The 19,536-nt window shown below is 46.4% G+C and overlaps 1 protein-coding gene across 2 annotated transcripts in view; it reads left to right on the plus strand.

Annotated features, from left to right (window-relative positions):
• Slc25a12 (solute carrier family 25 member 12) overlaps positions 1–16,789 on the plus strand; it is a 96,606-nt gene extending 79,817 nt beyond the window's left edge. For both annotated transcript variants that reach the window (XM_051166107.1, XM_051166108.1), the window contains 5 exons: positions 8,511–8,651; positions 10,520–10,658; positions 13,778–13,936; positions 14,179–14,269; positions 15,706–16,789. In XM_051166107.1, the coding sequence (XP_051022064.1) occupies positions 8,511–8,651; positions 10,520–10,658; positions 13,778–13,936; positions 14,179–14,269; positions 15,706–15,919 (744 nt within the window). In that variant the 3' untranslated portion in view covers positions 15,920–16,789. The remainder of the gene's footprint in view (positions 1–8,510; positions 8,652–10,519; positions 10,659–13,777; positions 13,937–14,178; positions 14,270–15,705) is intronic.
• Positions 16,790–19,536: the final 2,747 nt, after the last annotated feature.

A 19,536-nucleotide genomic window follows, 5' to 3' on the forward strand; every position in this document is an offset into this window, starting at 1 on the left:
CTTTTGTGGTCCATTTTTGATCCTGAGAAGTTAATGATTTCTGGTTGAATTAGCCAGAGGTCTTGGCAAAAGCCTTCTCACTTGCTTATGGAGCCTGAGATGGTGAGGTCAATGACCTTAGAAGTTTTAATTCAGAGAAGATGCCCCAGGGGTCAGGAGGAGCAGTTGCTCCAGGCATCTCCATGATGAGACTTGTCAGTTGGACCCTTGCCTTGAGTGTGGGGTGAGGCCAGGCTTGCATGTTTGCACACACAGCATGCGAGGGTGGGGGTGGGGTGGGGGGGCTTTCTCTCTTATTTGGCTCAACTTATTTTTAAATGAGTGAGAAATGATAGAAAAAATAAGCCCCCTGCCTACATGTGTCCACAAAATTGTACCCCACGCCCTCTTACGTTGTAATTAGATGCTATAATTGTTTCACTTCTTTGTAAGTGATAAATATATTAATCGGTGGTTTTAGTTTCCATTTGGTTAGGAAGCTTCCTAACTCATGTTGACCACAGCATATGCATACCCATAATCCCTTGAAAGCTAGGTGTCTTTTGTGATGGAGGAGTAGTGCTTGCCAAACTAAGGAGGCGAATAAGAGGAAAATCAGAATTTTGGGGTCATCTTTGGTTAAATATGGGTTCGAGGCTAGCCTGGCTTAAATGAGACCCTGCCTGGGAAAAGAAAAGGAAGGTTGTACGTTTTCTTTCCCAAGTAGCTAATTATTTCCGTGCTGGTCTGCTCTCTTGTCTGCTCTGTGACTTAAATGGTTAAGCCATAATCAGACATGTGATTCCTTTGTTCTTCCTAGGTGTGGACTCTTGTTTACAGGCAAAGTCTAAGATGCCCTGAAGGTTTGGTTGACACTGAATTTATCCCTTAATCATGTTGTTTCTGGATGTTTAATCATGACTGATTTTTGATTGGCTGACAGGAGAAGAAATAGTAATGTCGGACTCTGGGCAAAGAGTAAAGAAAATGTGGTGCTGGCATTTTTATTTTTATTTTTATTTGATTTAATTTAATTTTATTTTATTAGACAGAGTCTTACTGTGTATCCCAGGCTGGCCTTAAACTCAGGAAACTTCTTTAGGCTCGTGGGTGCTACACCACTCACGAAGTTTGTTTTTTCTGTGGATGAACCATCCTACTACAGGGTAGATGATTGTTAAAGCGTAGCCTGCCGTGTCTCTCAAAAGCCAGTAAGCTAAACCAGAGAATAAAGTCTTAGATGATGGCCAAGCTTCTGCGTATAGACCAGCAGGCACTACAGGACAGAGGATGACCTCTTTCCTTCAATGAGGCCGGTCAAACAGTGTGGAAAGCAGTTTCACAGAACCTGACCCTGTGTCCATGCCCTGGGTGGTATTGATCAGACAGATGCTTAGTGTCCCTCGGGGTATTCAGCTGAGTATGGTTGCTACCACCACTGAGCAAAGCACACTGGCTCTCCCTGCAGCTACCCAGTGTTAAAGTTTTCCTAGCTTACTCAAGGAAGGAAAGTTCTAACAGAGCAGGAAGCTCTTCCCAGCAAAGGGCGGGCAGTGATGGCCCATGCCAGGTTTCTTGTAGATGGGAGGGGATGCTATTGCCTTGAGAATAGGGTAAAATGTCCAGATCTGCAGGCATGTGCTTTGCTTTCCTGGTTCTTCTCTGGTTTTGTTTTGAGATAGGGTCTCATTCTCCACAGTTGAGCGGAGATTGGGCAATGACTTTCACATGAATTCTGGTGCCCCATATTTGACCACGTCCCCTGGATGGGGAGGCCTGGTGGCACTCAGAGGAAGGATAGCAGGCTACCAAGAAGAGACTTGATACCCTATGAGCATATACAGGGGGAGGAGGTCCCCCTCAGTCACAGTCATAGGAAAGGGGAGTAGGGGGAAAGTGAGAGCGAAGGAGGAATGGGAGCATACAAGGGATGGGATAACTATTGAGATGTAAAATGAATGCATGATTTACAAAAGAGAGAGAGAGAGATAGGGTCTTACCACATAGGCCTGGCTGGCCTGGAACTCTTTATGTAGACCAGGCTGGCCTCGAACTCCTAGAGATCTACCTGATTCTCCCTCCCGAGTGCTGGGATTAAAGGTGTGAGTCACCATGCCTGGCTTGCATTTTTGTGTTTTTAATCTGTGTGTGTGTGTGTGTGTGTGTGTGTGTGTGTGTGTGTGTGTGTGTTTTATGTAAGGTTTCCAACTCAAGACCCAACATATGGAAGCATGTACTCTACCATAAGTTGCCTTCCTGGCACTGTGATTGGTTTAACTTAAGGTTTTTTTATTTTTGTTTTTATTTTATTCTTTTATTTTGCATGTGCGCACACGTTCTGGATCTTACGGGCAGATGTCGTGGCTGATGTTGGGCATCAAACTCAGGGTGCATGCAGATCTACCAGAACTGTCCTCCCCGCCCCCCCAGCCCTAAGACGACAGGATCGTTACTGACACCAGAGCCACTCTCTAATGCTGCATTCTATGCGTCCAGTTCAGTAGCTTTTAGTATATCCACAGAGTGTATGCGACTGGCATCACAATCAGTCTTAGGGCATTTCATCACTGTGCACACCAGCAACCCTCCTCCCCTGCCCCCACACACAAAGTCACTTGTTGGCCATCACCCTTCCATCTTCCCACCTCACCCCCACATCCTAGGCAGCTGTTCGTAAACTCTTCCATAGACACCACTTCTGAATAATCCCCGAAAATGTGCCCACAGAGCACATAACCTTTGGGGTCTGGCTTCTTTCCCGCAGCATGTTTTCAAGGTTCGCTGGTACTGTACATGTACCCAATGGGACGTAGAAGTGTTTCTTTGACTGTGAGACCCTTCCAGCATTTTCTTTTATATATTTGATAGCCATTCTGAATGGAGTGAGATGCTCAGGTCATGTGCCATTTATTGGTTGGCTCTCTTGTCTCTGTTACATATTTTTTTTTTGGTTATTTATAAAGTTTATCGTCACATTTATTTATTTGTGCACTACACACACACACACACACACACACACACACACCAGAGAGAGAGAGCGAGAGAGAGAGAGAGAGGAGAGAGGAGAGGGGAGGAGGGAGAGAGAGAGAGGAGAGAGAGGGATGGAGGGGGAGAGGAGAGAGAGAGAGAGAGAGTCAGAGGACAACTCCCAGGAGTCAGTTCTCTCCTTGTACCATGTGGGTCCCAGAGACTGAACTTAGATCATCATGCTTGGTGGCAAACGCCTTCACCCGGCGAGCCATCTCCATATCCCCTGCTTTGTTGTTTTGTTTTGAAGGCCCAAACCCGTAGCTAGCCAGTTCCCTAGATGAAGAAGCCTGCCTTCCCCAGCAAGTGCATCTTGATCATCTTTAAGGGCGGTGGAAACAGCACGCCTCTTCCTCTTCCAGGAATCAGTACAATCCCAACTTCATGCTACAAACTGACATGGTCATATATACACATGCGCACATAGACAGCATGCACCTTTGTGCCACACAAAGTGTGAAGTGTGATACGGACACAGGGACTTTTTTTTTTTAACCTCCCATCTTAGCTCATTCTGGCTACTATAACAAAAGGCCATAGACTGGGTAACGACAATCAACAGAAATGTATTGCTCACAATTTTGGGCTGTCCAGGATGAAGGCACCATTAGATTCCCTGTGGTGAGGGCTTGCTTCGTGGCTCTCAGGGGTGCCCTGCTGCTCTGCCCTCATGTGGAGGGAAGACAAAGCCGCTGTCCTCATCTTCGGTAGCATACTAACCCCATCCACTAGGCCAGAGCCATTAGAATGTAGTCGCTTCTCCAGGCCCTGCCTTGTCATACTGTCATGCTGGGCAATAGGTTCTAACCTATGAATCTTCAGGGGGGGGCCATACACAGACACACACACACACGACACACACACACACACACACACACACACACACACACACACTCACTCAGACCATGGTACTGGGTTCATAACAACATTGGTAAATATATCACCCAGCAATAAACATATTGACTTTTATTCTTTTAAAACTGTCACTTTCAGGGCTGAAAAAATGGCTGTTTGTTGGTCTATAAGGCACAGCCTTTGTCTGTTCCTGCTGTCTGTCCTTGAGACAACGAATTCTGTGGCTGTTGTTGGTTTTTCTCTGGTTACTTTAAATGCATACGTTTTGTGCGTCTACTCCAGTTGATGGTGTGGCCCTACAGAACACCGGGTTGGGTTTTTTCTCAGACCCTGTGAAGGAACTGTGAGGCTTCCACCGACTGGCCTGTGGCTGGAGGGAAATGGTTTTAAATAACTGGAAACAATAGTTCAAAGAAATGAGCAGCAGCGAGGGCCTCGGTGCACACAGGGCCAGTTCCCAGGCTTTCTGTAGACCCAGGCCTTGGGGTAATATCGTTGGGGACAGAAGGTCAAAAAGACTAACCGTGTGTGCATCCCCTTTGCCTCAGGCACAGGAGAGCCCAATGACTGAGTTAAACTTTCCCCATTAACTTCAGCTGTCAGCTTTTGTTGGTTTATTTCTCATTAAAAGACAAGCGGGGTACAAGCGGGGTGGGAGGCAGAGCACTGTGATTATTGTATTGTTTCTCTTGTGTATGGTTAACTCTCATTCCAAATGGGATTTATTCTCTTTTATGTATTTTCAGTATGGTTCTTGAAGAACAAAAGCACAGATTAATTCTGAAAAACAAAACTGCTAAGCTTGTTCTGCTATTAGTGTATCTCTTTGAGAAAGACAAGTTAAAATCTGATGAAGAATTTAGCAGTTAGAGGATTAGAAGTTTGGTTTGGTGAGTAAAAATAAATAAATAAATAAATCACCAAAAATACGGCATAGATAACAGAAGTTGCTTCATGATGAGCCTAGCAGTCAAATTAGGCAATATCAGCTTAAATCTAGGTAGTTGTATATTATGGTTTGGGGATATATATTATTTGTATGGGTGTTTTGCCTCATGTATATCACTTTGTGAGTGTCTGGTGTCATCAGAGATGAGAAAAGAGAATAAGAGCTCTGGAACTGGAGTTAAAAATGGAGTTAAAACTGCTCCTAAGTATTAAGCCATCTCTCCAGCCCCTCCCACTGCTATGTGTATATTATGATTTAATTCAAATTTTAAATAGTTTTTGCCTATTATTTCAGATCACTAGCTCTATTTGTTTATATATATATATATATATATATATATATATATATATATATATATGCTTTAAAATTTTTTGAATCTACAGTTCCTAGTACCAAATAATTTTTTAAAAATCACTACAATGTTAAAATGATCAAACTTAGGCAGGAGATCTGGGAAGAGGCCACTGTTTCAGATGCCAGATCTGCTAAGTGCGCTCTGGAGGATCACTGATGCATTCCTGTGTCTGAGACTTGCAGTAGGATGTGTGGTTCACCCTCCTCCAGCTCCTCACACTCTCCTCACAGGATGCAGCTAATCATGTTTTAATAGTAAGCCACTTCAATTTTGGTAATCTTAGGTAAATTTTGATATACTTCTAGTCAAATGTATAGCAAATATTTTATGTTCATAAATGATTTTAGCTTTTTTATTTCCTTTCTGAGACAGGGATTCTCTGTGTATCCTTGACTGTCCTGTCCTGAGGCTGGCCTCAAACTCACAGAGATCCACCTGCTTCTGCCTCCCAAGTCCTAGGATTAAGGTGTGCACCACCACACCCAGCCTGTGTTATAATTTTGTGTGTGTTTGTGTGTGTGTGTGTTTGTATGTGGTGCAGTGTGTGCCTGTGAGTGTGTGTGTCTGTGGGGTGTATACACACATATGTGTGTGCAGAGGCCAGAGGAAGAGAGGATCTCTGACTGAACCTTAAACTAGGCTGATGACCAAGTCCTGAAGAGCCTCTTGTCTGCCTGCCACAGCCTGAGGTTCCAGCTATACATAGCAAAGCCTGGCTTTTTATATGGGTTCTGGACACCTTCACCTTTGCAAAGCAAGCTTTCATACCCACTGAGCCTCTCCAGCTGCATCCAAAGTGAAATTAAATAGCAATTTTATTATTTCTAAACAGTTGCAGTGTTTCTAGATATAAATTTCCTACATGATTCTAGTCCAATTATAAAGCTTAAAAATGTAAAGCAATTTTAAAAACATCATTGAACTGATGGAAATTTTACTCCTTAAAAATCCAAGGACCACATAGAGATGACCTGATAGTTGTGTGCCTTGCTACAGGATCACTGTTTATGGTTGCCACGCTCTCTTCCTGGGAGATCTGTATTGACAGTTTGCTTCTGTGTTCCAGGGCATCCGATGGATACCAAGGTGCTCACCTTCATGCGTATAGCAGTTCATGTGACTGTGTGTGTAATATGTCACAGTCGTGGGCTCCTTTTCTTGATTGTACTGTTTTCACGGGCCTTTAAGAGAAAGCTAATTATGTCTACACTGAGAAACGTGGAGGATTGTTGAAGGAATGCACAACGCAGCCATCTAGCTGTCATTTCCAAGAGCATCAGATGTGAGAAGTTTCTCAAGAGAAGGGAGCTGGGGGCTGGCCGACCAGGTGTGATAATCCGCCAATGGTTAAAATGTGAAAGGATAAACCAGCGGTGGTGGCGCACACCTTGATCTCAGCACTCTGGAGGCAGATGCAGGCGGATCTCTGTGAGTTCAAGGCCAGCCTGGAGTTCTAGGACAGCCAGGGCTACAACAGAGAAACCTTGTCTCAAAAAAATCAACCAACTACCAAACAAACAAAAACCATGAAAAGAACTTTGTGTTTATTTAAACATAATGTCCATATTTAACACTTAGCACCTAAATAAAGCACACTGGTGGTAAATCTGAGGGATTATAATAAAAATTTATAGTTTTTTTTTTTTTATCTTAATCTGCTTTAGTGAGAATATAATGCATGTTTCCCCAAAGACAGTCTTTACAACCATTGTTTAAAAAAGCAATTGCAGGGAAATAGTAAACTTTCAATTGGTTTGGTCTTTAGTTCTAGCTACAGGAGTAATTACTTGGATTATCATTTTAACATAATTTTTCACCCAGCAATCCTTTTGGAAGTATTGTTTGCTTAGATTGAAACATTGAAACGCTCCCGTCTGCCTGCAGAGCAGCAGATTATAAAAGAAAGAAACGCAGGCAAATCAACATGTAAAATTGGGTCAGTTTATCCTTGTTGGGGGACCTATGTGCCTGCGGCGGTCTGTGCTGTGTCGAGACAAAAGGGGATTAGTTCCCTGGGGAAGTCAGGACAGTCAGCTGCCTAAAGGAGGAAAGGGGTCTAGGGCTGGTATGGGGTTCCAAGTCGTGGGTGCTGAAAGGTTAGGGTTTGAACCAGAAGCATTGAAGAGTGTTGTGGCCCCAGAGTGTTTAGGAGGGACTGAGGTGATGTCTTGCACACCTGTGGAACCACGCTGCCCCTCGAGGTGCACACTTCTTATCTCCGAGGGGCCGTGTGCTGCGGCTGTTCCGGCTGTATGCTGATGGTGATTATGTGAATACCATTACAATTATGAATATTGTATGAATATAGTTTTGATTATAGAACGTAAACAGCCACAGTTTAAGACAGAAATGCGCAGATGAGAGTTCTGCGCTTCCTGAAGGGAGATTATATTTTATTTATTTATTTTTTGTGTCTAGGTGGTCATGCACACATGATCATCTTTATATTACGAAAACCAGAAAAGGAGCCGTGGCAGTTATTTTAAACAGCCCTTTCCTCCGCTTTACTAGTTGGCAGATTTCAGATGCAAATTCACTCTGATTGTTTAAAATTAAATCTGTCACTCAGTCACCACCGGAGCGGTGATCTGTGGGTGCTGTACTCTGAGAGTCCGTTTTCCAGCTCTGTCTTGAAACCCCCCCCCCTTTTTATTTTGTCTTGCGATGATACTGAAGCTTGTCTCCTCAAATTCCTTCCTTTTGTGTGGGTGCCGCTGGTCCAGGCTCAGAGCTTCTGTAAGAACGGGAGGAGACATGTCTCTGATGAAGGCACCTCTGTGGGGCTAACGCTGTGTTCATCTTTCTGCAAGTTGCTGGGCTAAATCAATGGCCTGCTGAGCACTCCCTCTCACCCAGAGCTTCCCCCCTCCCATCCCCCCCACCCCCGCATCTTCATTCACTTTTGTTTTCCAAAGTGGATTTATTGATTTTGCTGCTTGGAATGTGCTTGATGTTATCCTTTAAGATCAGCTCTGAGAACCGGTCTTGGTGTTTCAAATAGAAATAAACCTAAATCCAGCCGTAGTGGTTCACATTTATAATCCCAATACGCTACAGGCTGAGGCAGGAGGATTGCTGTGACTTCTAGCTTAGCCTGGGCAACATAGTGAGTTCTAGGCCAGTTTGAGCTACAGACTGGGACTTTGCCTCAGGTAGACACAAACCCAAACAGAGATTGACATGAGGGGCCTTTGGGACATCTCCGTGAGACCCCCTTGCAGCGAGCACAATGTGGGCTTTTCCTTCTCCAGTGAAAAGTAAAGAAGTCTCCCAGGCCTTTTCCCCTCATTGACACCCCTGTCAGCTCCAACGTGGAAAGAGCTTGTCTGTGTCCCTTGCTTGCAGGCCGGAGGCTCGCAGGTCATCTTTACCAACCCTCTGGAGATAGTGAAGATTCGTCTGCAGGTGGCAGGGGAGATCACCACGGGACCCAGAGTCAGCGCTCTGAATGTGCTCCAGGACTTGGGACTTTTTGGGCTGTACAAGGTGGGTCGGTTCTTTCGGCTAACGTGTGGAGAAGCTCTCCAAGTTGAGGAGCTATCTTATCCAGTAGAATGACCTATGGGATAGAAAACTCAAAGGAAATCAGGACCGTCCATTAAAGGCAGCGGGATGAACACGCACGTGCATGTGTGCTCTTGTTACCATTTTTAGCTTTTATGGAGCTGCTGGCAGGACACCTGTCCCATAGGACCTCTGGCTTCAGGCTCATGGCCTTCTCCGTGGGATGGATGGCTCGAGGCCTGCAGTCTGATCCTCTGCTTACTTTGAGTCTGAATACTTACTTGTCTCTTATGGTCCCAGGAGGGCTGCCCTATGTCTTAAACATCACAACCATGGTGGTGGTGGTGGTGGCGGTGATGGTGGCGGCAGCAGTGGTGGTGGTGGTAAAACGATACTATTTGGCAGCATTTGAGTCGAGTCTTTAAGAAGTTAAGTGGGAGGATTTGTCAATAATGAATTCCATTAAGAAACAACAACTGTTATTGTACTTTCACAAAACACCAGACTCCCCCCCGCAGGTATACCTACTGCTGTCATTACAGATCAGATGTAATGGAGCAGAAGCCAGCATTTTTCTTTAACAAGGACAGTATTTCTTTCTGCTCCTTTCCCTGGTAGAAGGGAAAACACGGACATTTCCCTTCTATAGGGGACTGTGTTTCTGCAGCATTGAGTTTATATATGGATCTATAACTGCTGAAATGTGTAGGTCTACCTCTGTAACTGCAAATTAGAAATTAGGGTCGGGGGCCTGGAGAGATGGCTCAGTGTTAAGAAATTAGGAACCGCTAGATTAGAGCCACACAGCCACAGGGTGCTCGGGAGCCCGGCTGCCAGGCACGTCTGTGAATGCCTCCACTCTGCCCCCCATCCGTTGAGATTCCCTTGGAGAGAAGAATTTGTAAATATTGCTTCTGTCTGTATTATCCTGTGAGAGGCCTTGGGTGTTTCTGTTGTTGTTATAAAAACAGAGCCATAGGGGAACCCTGGGCTTGGGTGTAGCATTTGTCTGGCGAGGTAAAGCTGCAGGCCTGGGCTGGCAGGAGCTTCTGACAACACCCAGGAAAGTGTTCAGTGCCCTCCCCGTGGCCAGGACAGGGCTGTCTTGAGTGGAAGGTGGGGTGGGAAGGAGGAGGAAAGGCTTTGGGTTCTTTTTTTTTTCTCTGCCTTCCCTAGAACGGGTCCCCTTCTCTGTTGCCTCCGGTGTTCTGCCTGGCCCCTCCTAAGGCTTGGGACTGATTGAGGATGACTTGGTAATTTGTTAGTTTTGGGGGTGGCTTGGGAATCCAGCCTTTCATTTTGGGATCTGAGTCTAATGCCTAAACTGTTTCTGCCTTTCAGTTCGATCCCCACTCAAGCCTCCAGCCCCACCCCTAGCAAAGCTGAGTAGGCCAAGCAATCTTGGGAGTCCGAAAGTCCTTATGAGTCCTAAGATGTTGGCCTGGCTTGTTCAGTGCACAGAAACCCGCAGCAGAGCTTCCTCGGAGTTAATATTGCACAGCACTTTAAAATGCTTGAGAGGATAGGTTTCACATGTGATTACCACAACAGAAAAAAATTAATTTTTAAAACCCCAAATATAGCCTGTCTAGAAATGCTAGAAAGTTCCTCGTTGTCAGAATGCAGCAGTCTCTCGAGGCTAGCCTGGATGCACACCCGCTTTCCTTTCAAAAGTTTCCTGCCCTGCATGTCTACTCTGTCCCACTGTCCCTCACCCTGATTCCCCTCACATCACTTTTAATGCTGTTTGAAGGACATCTCAGCTTGTCACCAATGCCTGCCCACTTCCCGGCCGGGCATTCAAGCCGTGTTTACACACTGTTTTGCGCTGTTTCCTCACCGTGCGACAGGGTGCCAAGGCGTGTTTCCTCCGAGACATTCCCTTCTCCGCAATCTACTTTCCCGTGTACGCTCACTGCAAACTCCTCCTGGCTGACGAGAACGGACACGTGGGAGGCATCAATCTCCTAACAGCTGGAGCCATGGCAGGTAACGACAGACTTTCTTAACCAAAAGAGCTCTCTTAGGAAGCACAGAATCTCTGACTTTGCCCTTTATTTCTGGAAGTTATTGTTGGGATCTGACTTAGCTGGATATAACTGCCTTTTCTCCTTTGTGGGGATGCACTGTGGTTCTGATGAGAGTTAATTACATTTGCATAATGTGGATAAACAACTTAATGCAGCTTAGCAACTTGGAGCCAAATTAGATCTGCCCATCTAAATTGAGCTCCCGTCATTAGCACGTTTCTTAGCCTCCTGGGCTCCTGAAACCTTAGGTGCAGCCAATGAAGGTGGAGAAGTGTTTTTGCCAGATCTGTGGCTCTGTTGACCCAGTGCTGGTGTGCGGTGCCTGCCTGCCCTTGTACTTGTCCTGGAGGGTGGAAAGTTCTCCAGTTGGCTCAGAAGCTGAGCTTCACAAAGCCGTGTCTTCTTGCTACCACAGCTCTCTCGTCAGACCAAAGCACGCCCCTGCGAGAAAACCACCCTCAGCTCTCAACTCCCTCTTCATCTTTTCTCTGACTTTAGCGTTCAGCTTGGCCATGGTTGCTCCAGTTGGCTTCCCCTCTGTGTAGGCTGAGTGGGCTTGGGGGTTTCTATTACGCTCGTCCTGCCTTCCCTGTGTGGCCGGCATAAGAGTGGAGGCTCAAGATAAGGCAGCGGATCACAGGAAGAACTTCATGTAGTCTAAGGCGCCACATTAGGCGCAGGAGAGAGTCTACCAGAAAGAGGAGCCTGACAGGAGGGAGCTGACTCACAGCAGTGGGTGGGGGGCAGGAGGCTGAATGTGTGTGTGTGTGTGTGTGTGTGTGTGTGTGTGTGTGTGTGTGTGTGTGTGTGTGTGTCTATTTGTCTGTCTGTCTGTCTGTCCATCCATCCTTACTACTGGGTTACCAGGGAACTGACTTGGAATAGAAGAGACCAACCAGGCATGTTTAGATGCAGCAATACGCAGAAATGGCAGGAGAAAGAAAAGACCTGTCTAATGAACCCACACAGAACTCAGCAGAGCCAGGACTAGGCTCTTAGGTCTTTTTTTTAAGATTTATTTACATGTGGGAGGCAGCAGAGAGTTTGAGGTCAGCCTGGTCTATATAGTGACTAGTTCTAGGACAGCCAGAGTGAGACATTGGCTCAAAAAACAATAGGGCGGTGGTGGCACACGCCTTTAATCCCAGCACTTGGGAGGCAGAGACAGGTGAATCTCTGTGAGTTCAAGGCCAGCCTGGTCTACAAAGAGAGTCCCAGGACATGCAGGGCTACACAGAGAAACCCTGTCTCCAACCTCCCCTCTCCCCAAACAAAACAAAACAAAAAACCACCACCACCAACAACAACAGGGATTTACTTACTTTTAGGTGTGTGTGTATTTGCTTGCATGTACGTATGTAAACCACATGCATGTCTGTTCCTGGAGGAAGCCAGAAGAGGATATCAAATCCCATCAGACTCGAGCTATAGACAGTTGTGAGCTGCCTTGTGGGTGCTGGGAATCAAACCCAGGTCCTCTAGAAGAGCATCCAGTGCTCTTAACCATGGAGCTATCTCTCCCACGCCATTGCTTGGCTCTTAATTGCTGGGATACGCTCTTCTACCGCTTGGCCTAAGTATGGTGTGTTTACTAATAGGAGCCTTGGGTTTCAGGAGTGTTGAGATGAATATGCTGTTCTTGCTTGTGACAACAGGGGACAACTTATTTTAAATAACAAACAAGAAGCCAGGGCTTTGAACCCTTGTCTGGGGTTCCAGCAAATGCCTTGGTCTCTGGCATTTGTGATCTCGCTTAATTTGGTCAAGTTACCTGTTTAACCTGGCACCAAGTCATCCCCCCAACCCTACCCCAGCTCCTTTCTTGTACTCATCAGACTGCTATGAACAGGGTAGCAGGCAGGCATTTGCCAGTAGGCTATGGAACCATGTGAGCAGCTCCCAGGCAGCACCAGCTCCTTGCTTATAGACATTTGACGCGGTCCCAGAAGGACGAGTTCTAATTATTACCAGTCATGCTTCCCCAGCAGGTACTGAGAGTGGCTAGAGACCTGCCTCAGAAGGTCAGCGATTTACCTGCTTTCCTCTGAATGGATGGTGTGCTGGGCTGATCCAACTGGCATCGGTCTCTAACAGAGCCTCCCACATCCCCAGGGCCAGCAGCTCCATCTGCCTGGCAGTGAGACCGTGATATTTAGGCCAAATTGAATTCCTTCCCCCTGGGGAAGGTCATGCTGCTTTTTCAAGGTCTGTTTTGTTTTACGAACAAAACCTATGCTTGAGAAACCCATCTCATGTGTCCTGCTGCTGCTCCTGAATCTCAGGTGACCCCAGGGAGCTGAGGCACAGGGAAGGCAGAGTGGCCTTTGGATGATGGGGTGGGGGTGGGGGCAGGGGGAGGGCTGCTGTTCCTTAACCCGAAGCCTGGCCTGCTCCCAGGTTACAGTGGCTGTCATGTGAGCAGGTAGGAGGGGAGGTTTGGTCACCTCTCCCTTAGTGCCTCAAACTGGCAAATGCGTGATGCTTTTGACACTCGCCCCACTGTGTGGTTGGCAAGAGTTAGCTGGGAGCGCCACGCTGTAGTGCCGCGTATAGTCTGTTGTACATAAAAACACTTGCATCTTTTGTTTGTTTTTGTTTTTTGAGACAGGGTTTCTCTGTGTAGCCTTGGCTGACCTGGACTTGATTTGTAGACCAGGCTGGCCTTGAACTCACAGCGATCAGCCTGCCTCTGCCTCCCAAGTGCTGGGATTAAAGGTGTGTGCCACCACGCCTGCCTGCTACACTTGCATCTTCTTTAAAGATGAAAAACATGAAGGTTGTTAACGCCGGGAAGGGAACCTGGGGATTCCTATTACTACTGCATTTCTCTCTCTTTCGTTGTTCATTGGGATGGTACAAACTAGAGAGATTTCCTTAGTCTGGGGGGAAAAACACACACACACACACATTTCCCCCCTTGATTTAGTAGGAAGCACCTGTCATGCTTGGGGAATCTTCTCTTTCGATTTATGCCTCCCTGTCTGAGGAGCTTTGCGGTCCCCTTATGGTTCTGGTTGTGGATTGTGTGTTGGATGCATGAAGTCCTTAGGATGAGTAAATGTGGCTTTCTCCTCAAAGGTGTGCCTGCTGCTTCTCTGGTGACCCCTGCTGATGTCATCAAGACAAGACTGCAAGTGGCCGCCAGGGCTGGCCAGACAACATACACTGGGGTCATCGACTGTTTCCGAAAGATTCTCCGGGAAGAAGGGCCATCGGCATTTTGGAAAGGGACTGCAGGTAGATGCTGGGGTGGGGGTGGGGTCCTCCACAGGGACTGCAGGTAGATGCTGGGGTTGGGGTGGGGTCTTCCACAGGGACTGCAGGTAGACGCTGGGGTGGGGGTGGGGGTCCTGCACAGTAGCTGCCCGGCTTTCAGGCCCTGTGTCTGTCACTCAGTGGTCGCCTTGCCACAGCCATCCAGGTGTTAAGTCTACCCTCCCTCCCCCCCACCCCACCCCCACCCCCATCTGTCTTTTCAGCTCGAGTGTTCCGGTCCTCTCCTCAGTTTGGTGTCACTCTGGTCACCTATGAGCTTCTGCAGCGGTGGTTTTACATAGATTTTGGAGGCCTGTAAGTGCAGCTACTTCTTATAAAGAAGTCACCAAGCCCAGTGTGTGCTTGCTCTCTTTGTTGACCCACTTTGGGAATGCTGAGAGAAGGCGTGTAACAGGGGCCTTTGAGAGCAGTGTGTGCGTGGAAAGCAACGGGCTCTAAAAGCTTCCTCCTTAGGAGAGCCAAACCTTACCAACTCAGGGGACAGTATTAAACTGGTGGACATTTTAGGGAGGCATCAAATTAAATTGCTATGTGAATAATTGTCTTTTTAAAAAAAGATTTATTAATTATTATGTATACAGTATTCTGCTTGCATGTACTCCTGCACGCCAGAAGACGGTATCAGATCACATTATAGATGGCTGTGAGCCACCATGTGGTTGCTAGGAATTGAACTCAGGACCTCTGGTAGAACAGACAGTGTTCTTAACCTCTGAGCCATCTCTCCAGCCCCCTCCGTTTTTTTGGTGTGTGTGTGTATGTGTGTGTGTGTGTGTGAGTGAGATTAGGTTGTTATTGGATTATTTAATCTAAATGTGCACTAGTCATGCTACTGAGCTTTCTTCTCGTTGCTTTTCCACTTATGATAGTTGATTCTTCCCCCATCACTAAGCACATAGATGTTCCTACAGCTAGGTCACACACATGGTTTCAAAGAGGGTCAGTTATTGTAGGGTGCAAGCTCCAAATTGACCTACTCTACGCTGAGCACTCAAGGCCTCCCCTGGGGAGAAGAGCAGTCACTTGCTGGATGTGCAAGCAAGAACTGTTAGCTGTTGGCCACATGCCCAGGCGCCTTTCTGAGTCTTTATCTTATGATCCTGTGAACCCTCTCTCCTGCTGCAAGCCTTGGCAGGGGAATAGCTGTGGCTCCAAGTGGAGGGACCCATGCATAGGAAAGACGCAGGAACAGCAATGTTGTCACCGCAGTGTGCAAATACTGATATTTGGCTTTGTGTGTGTGTGTGTGTGTGTGTGTGTGTGTGTGTGTGTGTGTGTGTGTGTGTGTGTCTTCAGAGACTGTAGAAGCAAGGACTAAAATCTGTTTCTCTTTGGATGATAAGCTTTGTGAGCCCACTGTTTAAGAAGCTTTTGAATTGTATCAATACATAAACCTTTAAAGTGGATTTCATGCATGCTTCCTGCATAAAATTCGAACATAGAAAAAGCCCATCCATAGACAGCATCCCAAAGACTATCAGTAATTCAGAGCATTTTTTTCCTCCTGGAAGTCTGAGGTTTACATATATAAGCACTGTAGGTGGGGCCATTTTTCTTCTATATGATAGCGGTATTGGGTGGCGAGGCTGGAGTTAACCATTGATGGCCAAGAGGCACCGTGGGGAGAGCAGAGGCAGCCTTCTTTGTAGTGTGTGGGTGCCACTGGCCATGCTCCAAGTGTCAGCGTCTCCCTCAACCCCAAGCTAACTGTCTTCTTTTCCTGTCCGCAGCAAACCTTCGGGCTCAGAACCAACGCCAAAGTCACGCATCGCAGACCTCCCTCCTGCCAACCCCGACCACATCGGTGGCTACAGACTTGCCACAGCCACTTTCGCTGGCATTGAAAACAAGTTCGGCCTTTACCTCCCCAAGTTTAAGTCTTCTAGTGTAGCTGTGGCTCAGCCCAAGGCGGCGGCGGCGGCGGCGGCGGCAGCAGCTCAATGACATGGCAACTGCAGACTGAGGCCCAGGAGAACGGCCGGTACCGTGTCCAGTCAGCTGCATGGTACTGTCTGCGCTGGGGTCAACCACTTTCTATATGTGTGTATTGTTTCTAAAGTGATCATATGCCCAGGGAGAAACCACAGTGCAGTTTCAAGCTTTAGTCTTATTTGTTGAAACGTTTTCTGAGCCTTGGCATGAATCATGTGTGCTAGACTCTGCTTCGCACAGCTTGTATCTACAGTGACTGTACATATTGTACATCTTTGTACAGAGACATCTTGGCACCTCATACCCCCCTCCCAAAAAAAAAAAATCACATTTATAGAGATGTAACGCAGTTCTGAGTGGCTTGAACTGTACAGAATGTTTTGAAAGTGTTTTATTAAGAATCATGTAAGAATAAATGTACTAAAGTTAAATTCATTCTCTTCTTGGTGACTTATGGAGATCAGACATCGGTGTTGAATGTATCCAGTCTGAGTTTGTTTTCCATCCTGGAACAGGAAGGTGTTTGCTGACAAAAGGCAGAGGGAAACTTAATGCTCGCTGCCTTACATACAAGATGCTTGGGAAAGGTGCATGCTGGTGGATGCCGGAGGACCAGCTGGTGACTTCGAGCGTGCTGGTGTGTTTCCAGTTGTTTGCAGCTGGGTGTAATCTTCCTGTCAAATGGAGCCGCTCCTCCTGTCCTCACACACATGGAAACGGGGTGGGCTCCAGCACAGCTTGCTTAGTTTTTCTTTCCTGGTATGCAGCACCACAGTAAAGGTCAAGATGTTGAAAGAGTAAAGTTTGGAAGTTCCCCTTCGTATACTATAATACAAATCAAAAATAAAAGCACAGCAAAACGTCTGCATGGAGTCGGTTTCCTTCATCAACGCGGTCATGGCACTTTTCGTCTGATTCGCTACTGACTGAGTGAGCTATGATCAGGCCTGTGGGCCTCCCGACCTTTAGGGAATGTATGTTCTGCTTTGGCAAGAACTAGGGAAGGGAAAAGGAAAAGTTCCTATGTGGGGATTTTGTGGGCATGGGTCCTCACAAGGAGTTTAGCTGGAGCCCACTTACTCAGACACTGGGGTGTGTTAACTCTTTAACAATTCCTTCTGAGGGACAGCCACGCTTTGCTGTGGCTGTTGCTTGATGGGTGGTGACATCAAGACTTATTTACTTTAGCAAAGTGCTGTGGGAAAGCACGACTGTGGCCAAGGACCAGGATGTGAGGATGTGTGCAGAGATTATTAGGGTCGGGCCTGGAGATGGACCGAGTCACCAAGCACCCATCAGTCATCAGCTGGTGGCTGACAGTCCTGTATCCGCAACTCGGAGCTCTCTTGAAGCCCAAGGAACAAAAGATATTTGAAAGAAGTTATTTCTAAATGTGTTTGATTAGTCTCCTTAGAACTGGACACGTAGCATAATTGTCCTTGCTGTGCTTGTTAAAATGATACAAGTAGCCCAGGAACATGACATTATATACATGTGTCTACAGAGGAAGATGACAATGTGCCCTCGCTGCCTCCTCAACCACCATTCCTGTCACTCCTCGATGACAGGTTAGAGCATACATTAGCGATCTGTTTTCCATATATCTACATATGTACATATTTATATATTTAAAACTGGGGCTATGCAGTGTGTCTGTGATTCCGTGACTTGCTTTTCTTAGTATGTCTCTGAGATCTTTCCACGTCAGTTTATAAAAACGCAACCTGTTCCTGGTAGCTGTGTGTGGTTTCACTGTATGGGTTATGAAGCCCTTCTAAAATGGTCATTTCGTTATTCCAGACAACACTGCAGTCAGAGGAGGAGAACTTGGCGTGTGTGCCACGAGCAGGCATGTTACTTGTTGGAGAGTTCTAATTCCTCAGGTAGTTTATATTTTTTATGCATCTTGCCATGTTGCTTGTCACGGAAGTCTCTGCCTCCTTTCCTTGGCGGGGGGGGGGGGGGGGGGGACGGGGGAGGTGCAGGCGAGATGCCCATTTTACAGGCCAATCATAAAGAGTGCTCACTGTTTCCGTTTGTATTTTTCTATTTGCTAACCACCACAAACGAATGTCTTTTTAGTTTTTGTTGGGTTTGGTGAGACAGAGTCTCACTCTTGTAACCTCAGAGTCTGGGAACTCCCTGTGTAGATCAGGCTAGCCTCAAACCTGTGGCAACCTTTTGTCTCCACTCCATGGTCCTGGGGTTATGGCTGTGGGCGGCCGCATCTGGCTGTCTTTTCATTTGTACCCATCATGTGTATATTTTCTTTTTGTGAAATATACAGAAGGTATACGGAATGCATATAGGTATAGACACAGAAACGTGTGCATACATGTTAAGATAACACTCATTCTCTTACTCCAGGAGTTACCCATGTACTCCTTTCCATGCTGTCCCCCTTCACCCAACCCCTGGAAAGCATCACTTCATTTCTCTATGGTTTTACCACTCACATATACATCCCTAAATGCTATAGCCCCCTTCCCTCTTTTTGAGACAAGATGTCCTATTGTGATCCAGGCTGGCTTCCTACTTATGGTTCTCCTGCCTCAGCCTCCACCAGTGCTAAGATTATAGGTCTAGACTACTAAGCCTGACTTGTTTATTCATTGTGTGTTCCTACACCATCATACATTTGTGTTTTGTTTTGTTTTGATTTGTTTTGTTTTCCGAGGTAGGGTCTCACTATGTAGCTCTGGTTGTCCTGGAACTCACTCTGTAAGCCAGGATGGCCTCGAACTCACAGAGATCCATCTGCTTCTGCCTCCTAAGTGCTGGAATTAAGTGTGCGTGCCAATACACCTTTGTTTCATTGTGTGTCAATGATGTGTGTGAGTGTGTGTGTGTGTGTGTATGAGTGTGTGAGCATGTGTGAGAAGCATATGAGTGTGTGTGTGAATACTGGTGTGCAGGTGCCACAGCACATTGTGTGGGGTGAGAGGACAACTATTGAGAATCAGTTCTCTCCCTTTTCCATGTGGGATTTGGGGGATTCGAACTCAGGTCATCAGGCTTGTGCAGCAAAACGTTTTACCTGGAGCCATCTTTCCAGCCCCTGACCTGTTCTCTTTTTGAAGTTTGTATGAATGAAATTATATACCTTTGAGACTTCTTTTGCCAAACACCTTTGTAAGGTTCATCCCTTGCCATTGTGTACAATAAGAGTTTGTTCATCCTATTGTATATGCATTATGATTCACTTTCTATTTTACTCTTGACTGAAATTTGTTTTCCCAACTTGTGATTATTATAAGCAATGCTGCTATAGATATTGTGGACATCTATTCTGGAGTGTGCCTTTAAAATTATTATTAATTATTAGTGTATAAAAGGGTGGTTTGTTTCTGAGTGTGTGTGCCTGTGTATGTGTGTGTGTGTGTGTGTGTGTGTGTGTGTGTGTGTGTGTGTGTGTGTGTGATGTTTGCATATACTCCACAGCACACTTGTGAAGGTCAGAGAATAGTTTTGTGAAGTTGTTTCTCTACTCCCACCTTGGGTTCCTAGAATAAAATTCAGGGCACCAGGCTTGTGTGGCGCATGCTTTCCCACTGAGCCATCCCACTGGCCCTGTATTGTGCATCTTTACAATGACACTTGGAAGCAGAGTCACAGGGTTTGTTGTACCC

The sequence above is a fragment of the Acomys russatus genome, chromosome 24 (genome assembly GCF_903995435.1).
Source record: "Acomys russatus chromosome 24, mAcoRus1.1, whole genome shotgun sequence".
Taxonomy (NCBI): Eukaryota; Metazoa; Chordata; class Mammalia; order Rodentia; family Muridae; genus Acomys; species Acomys russatus.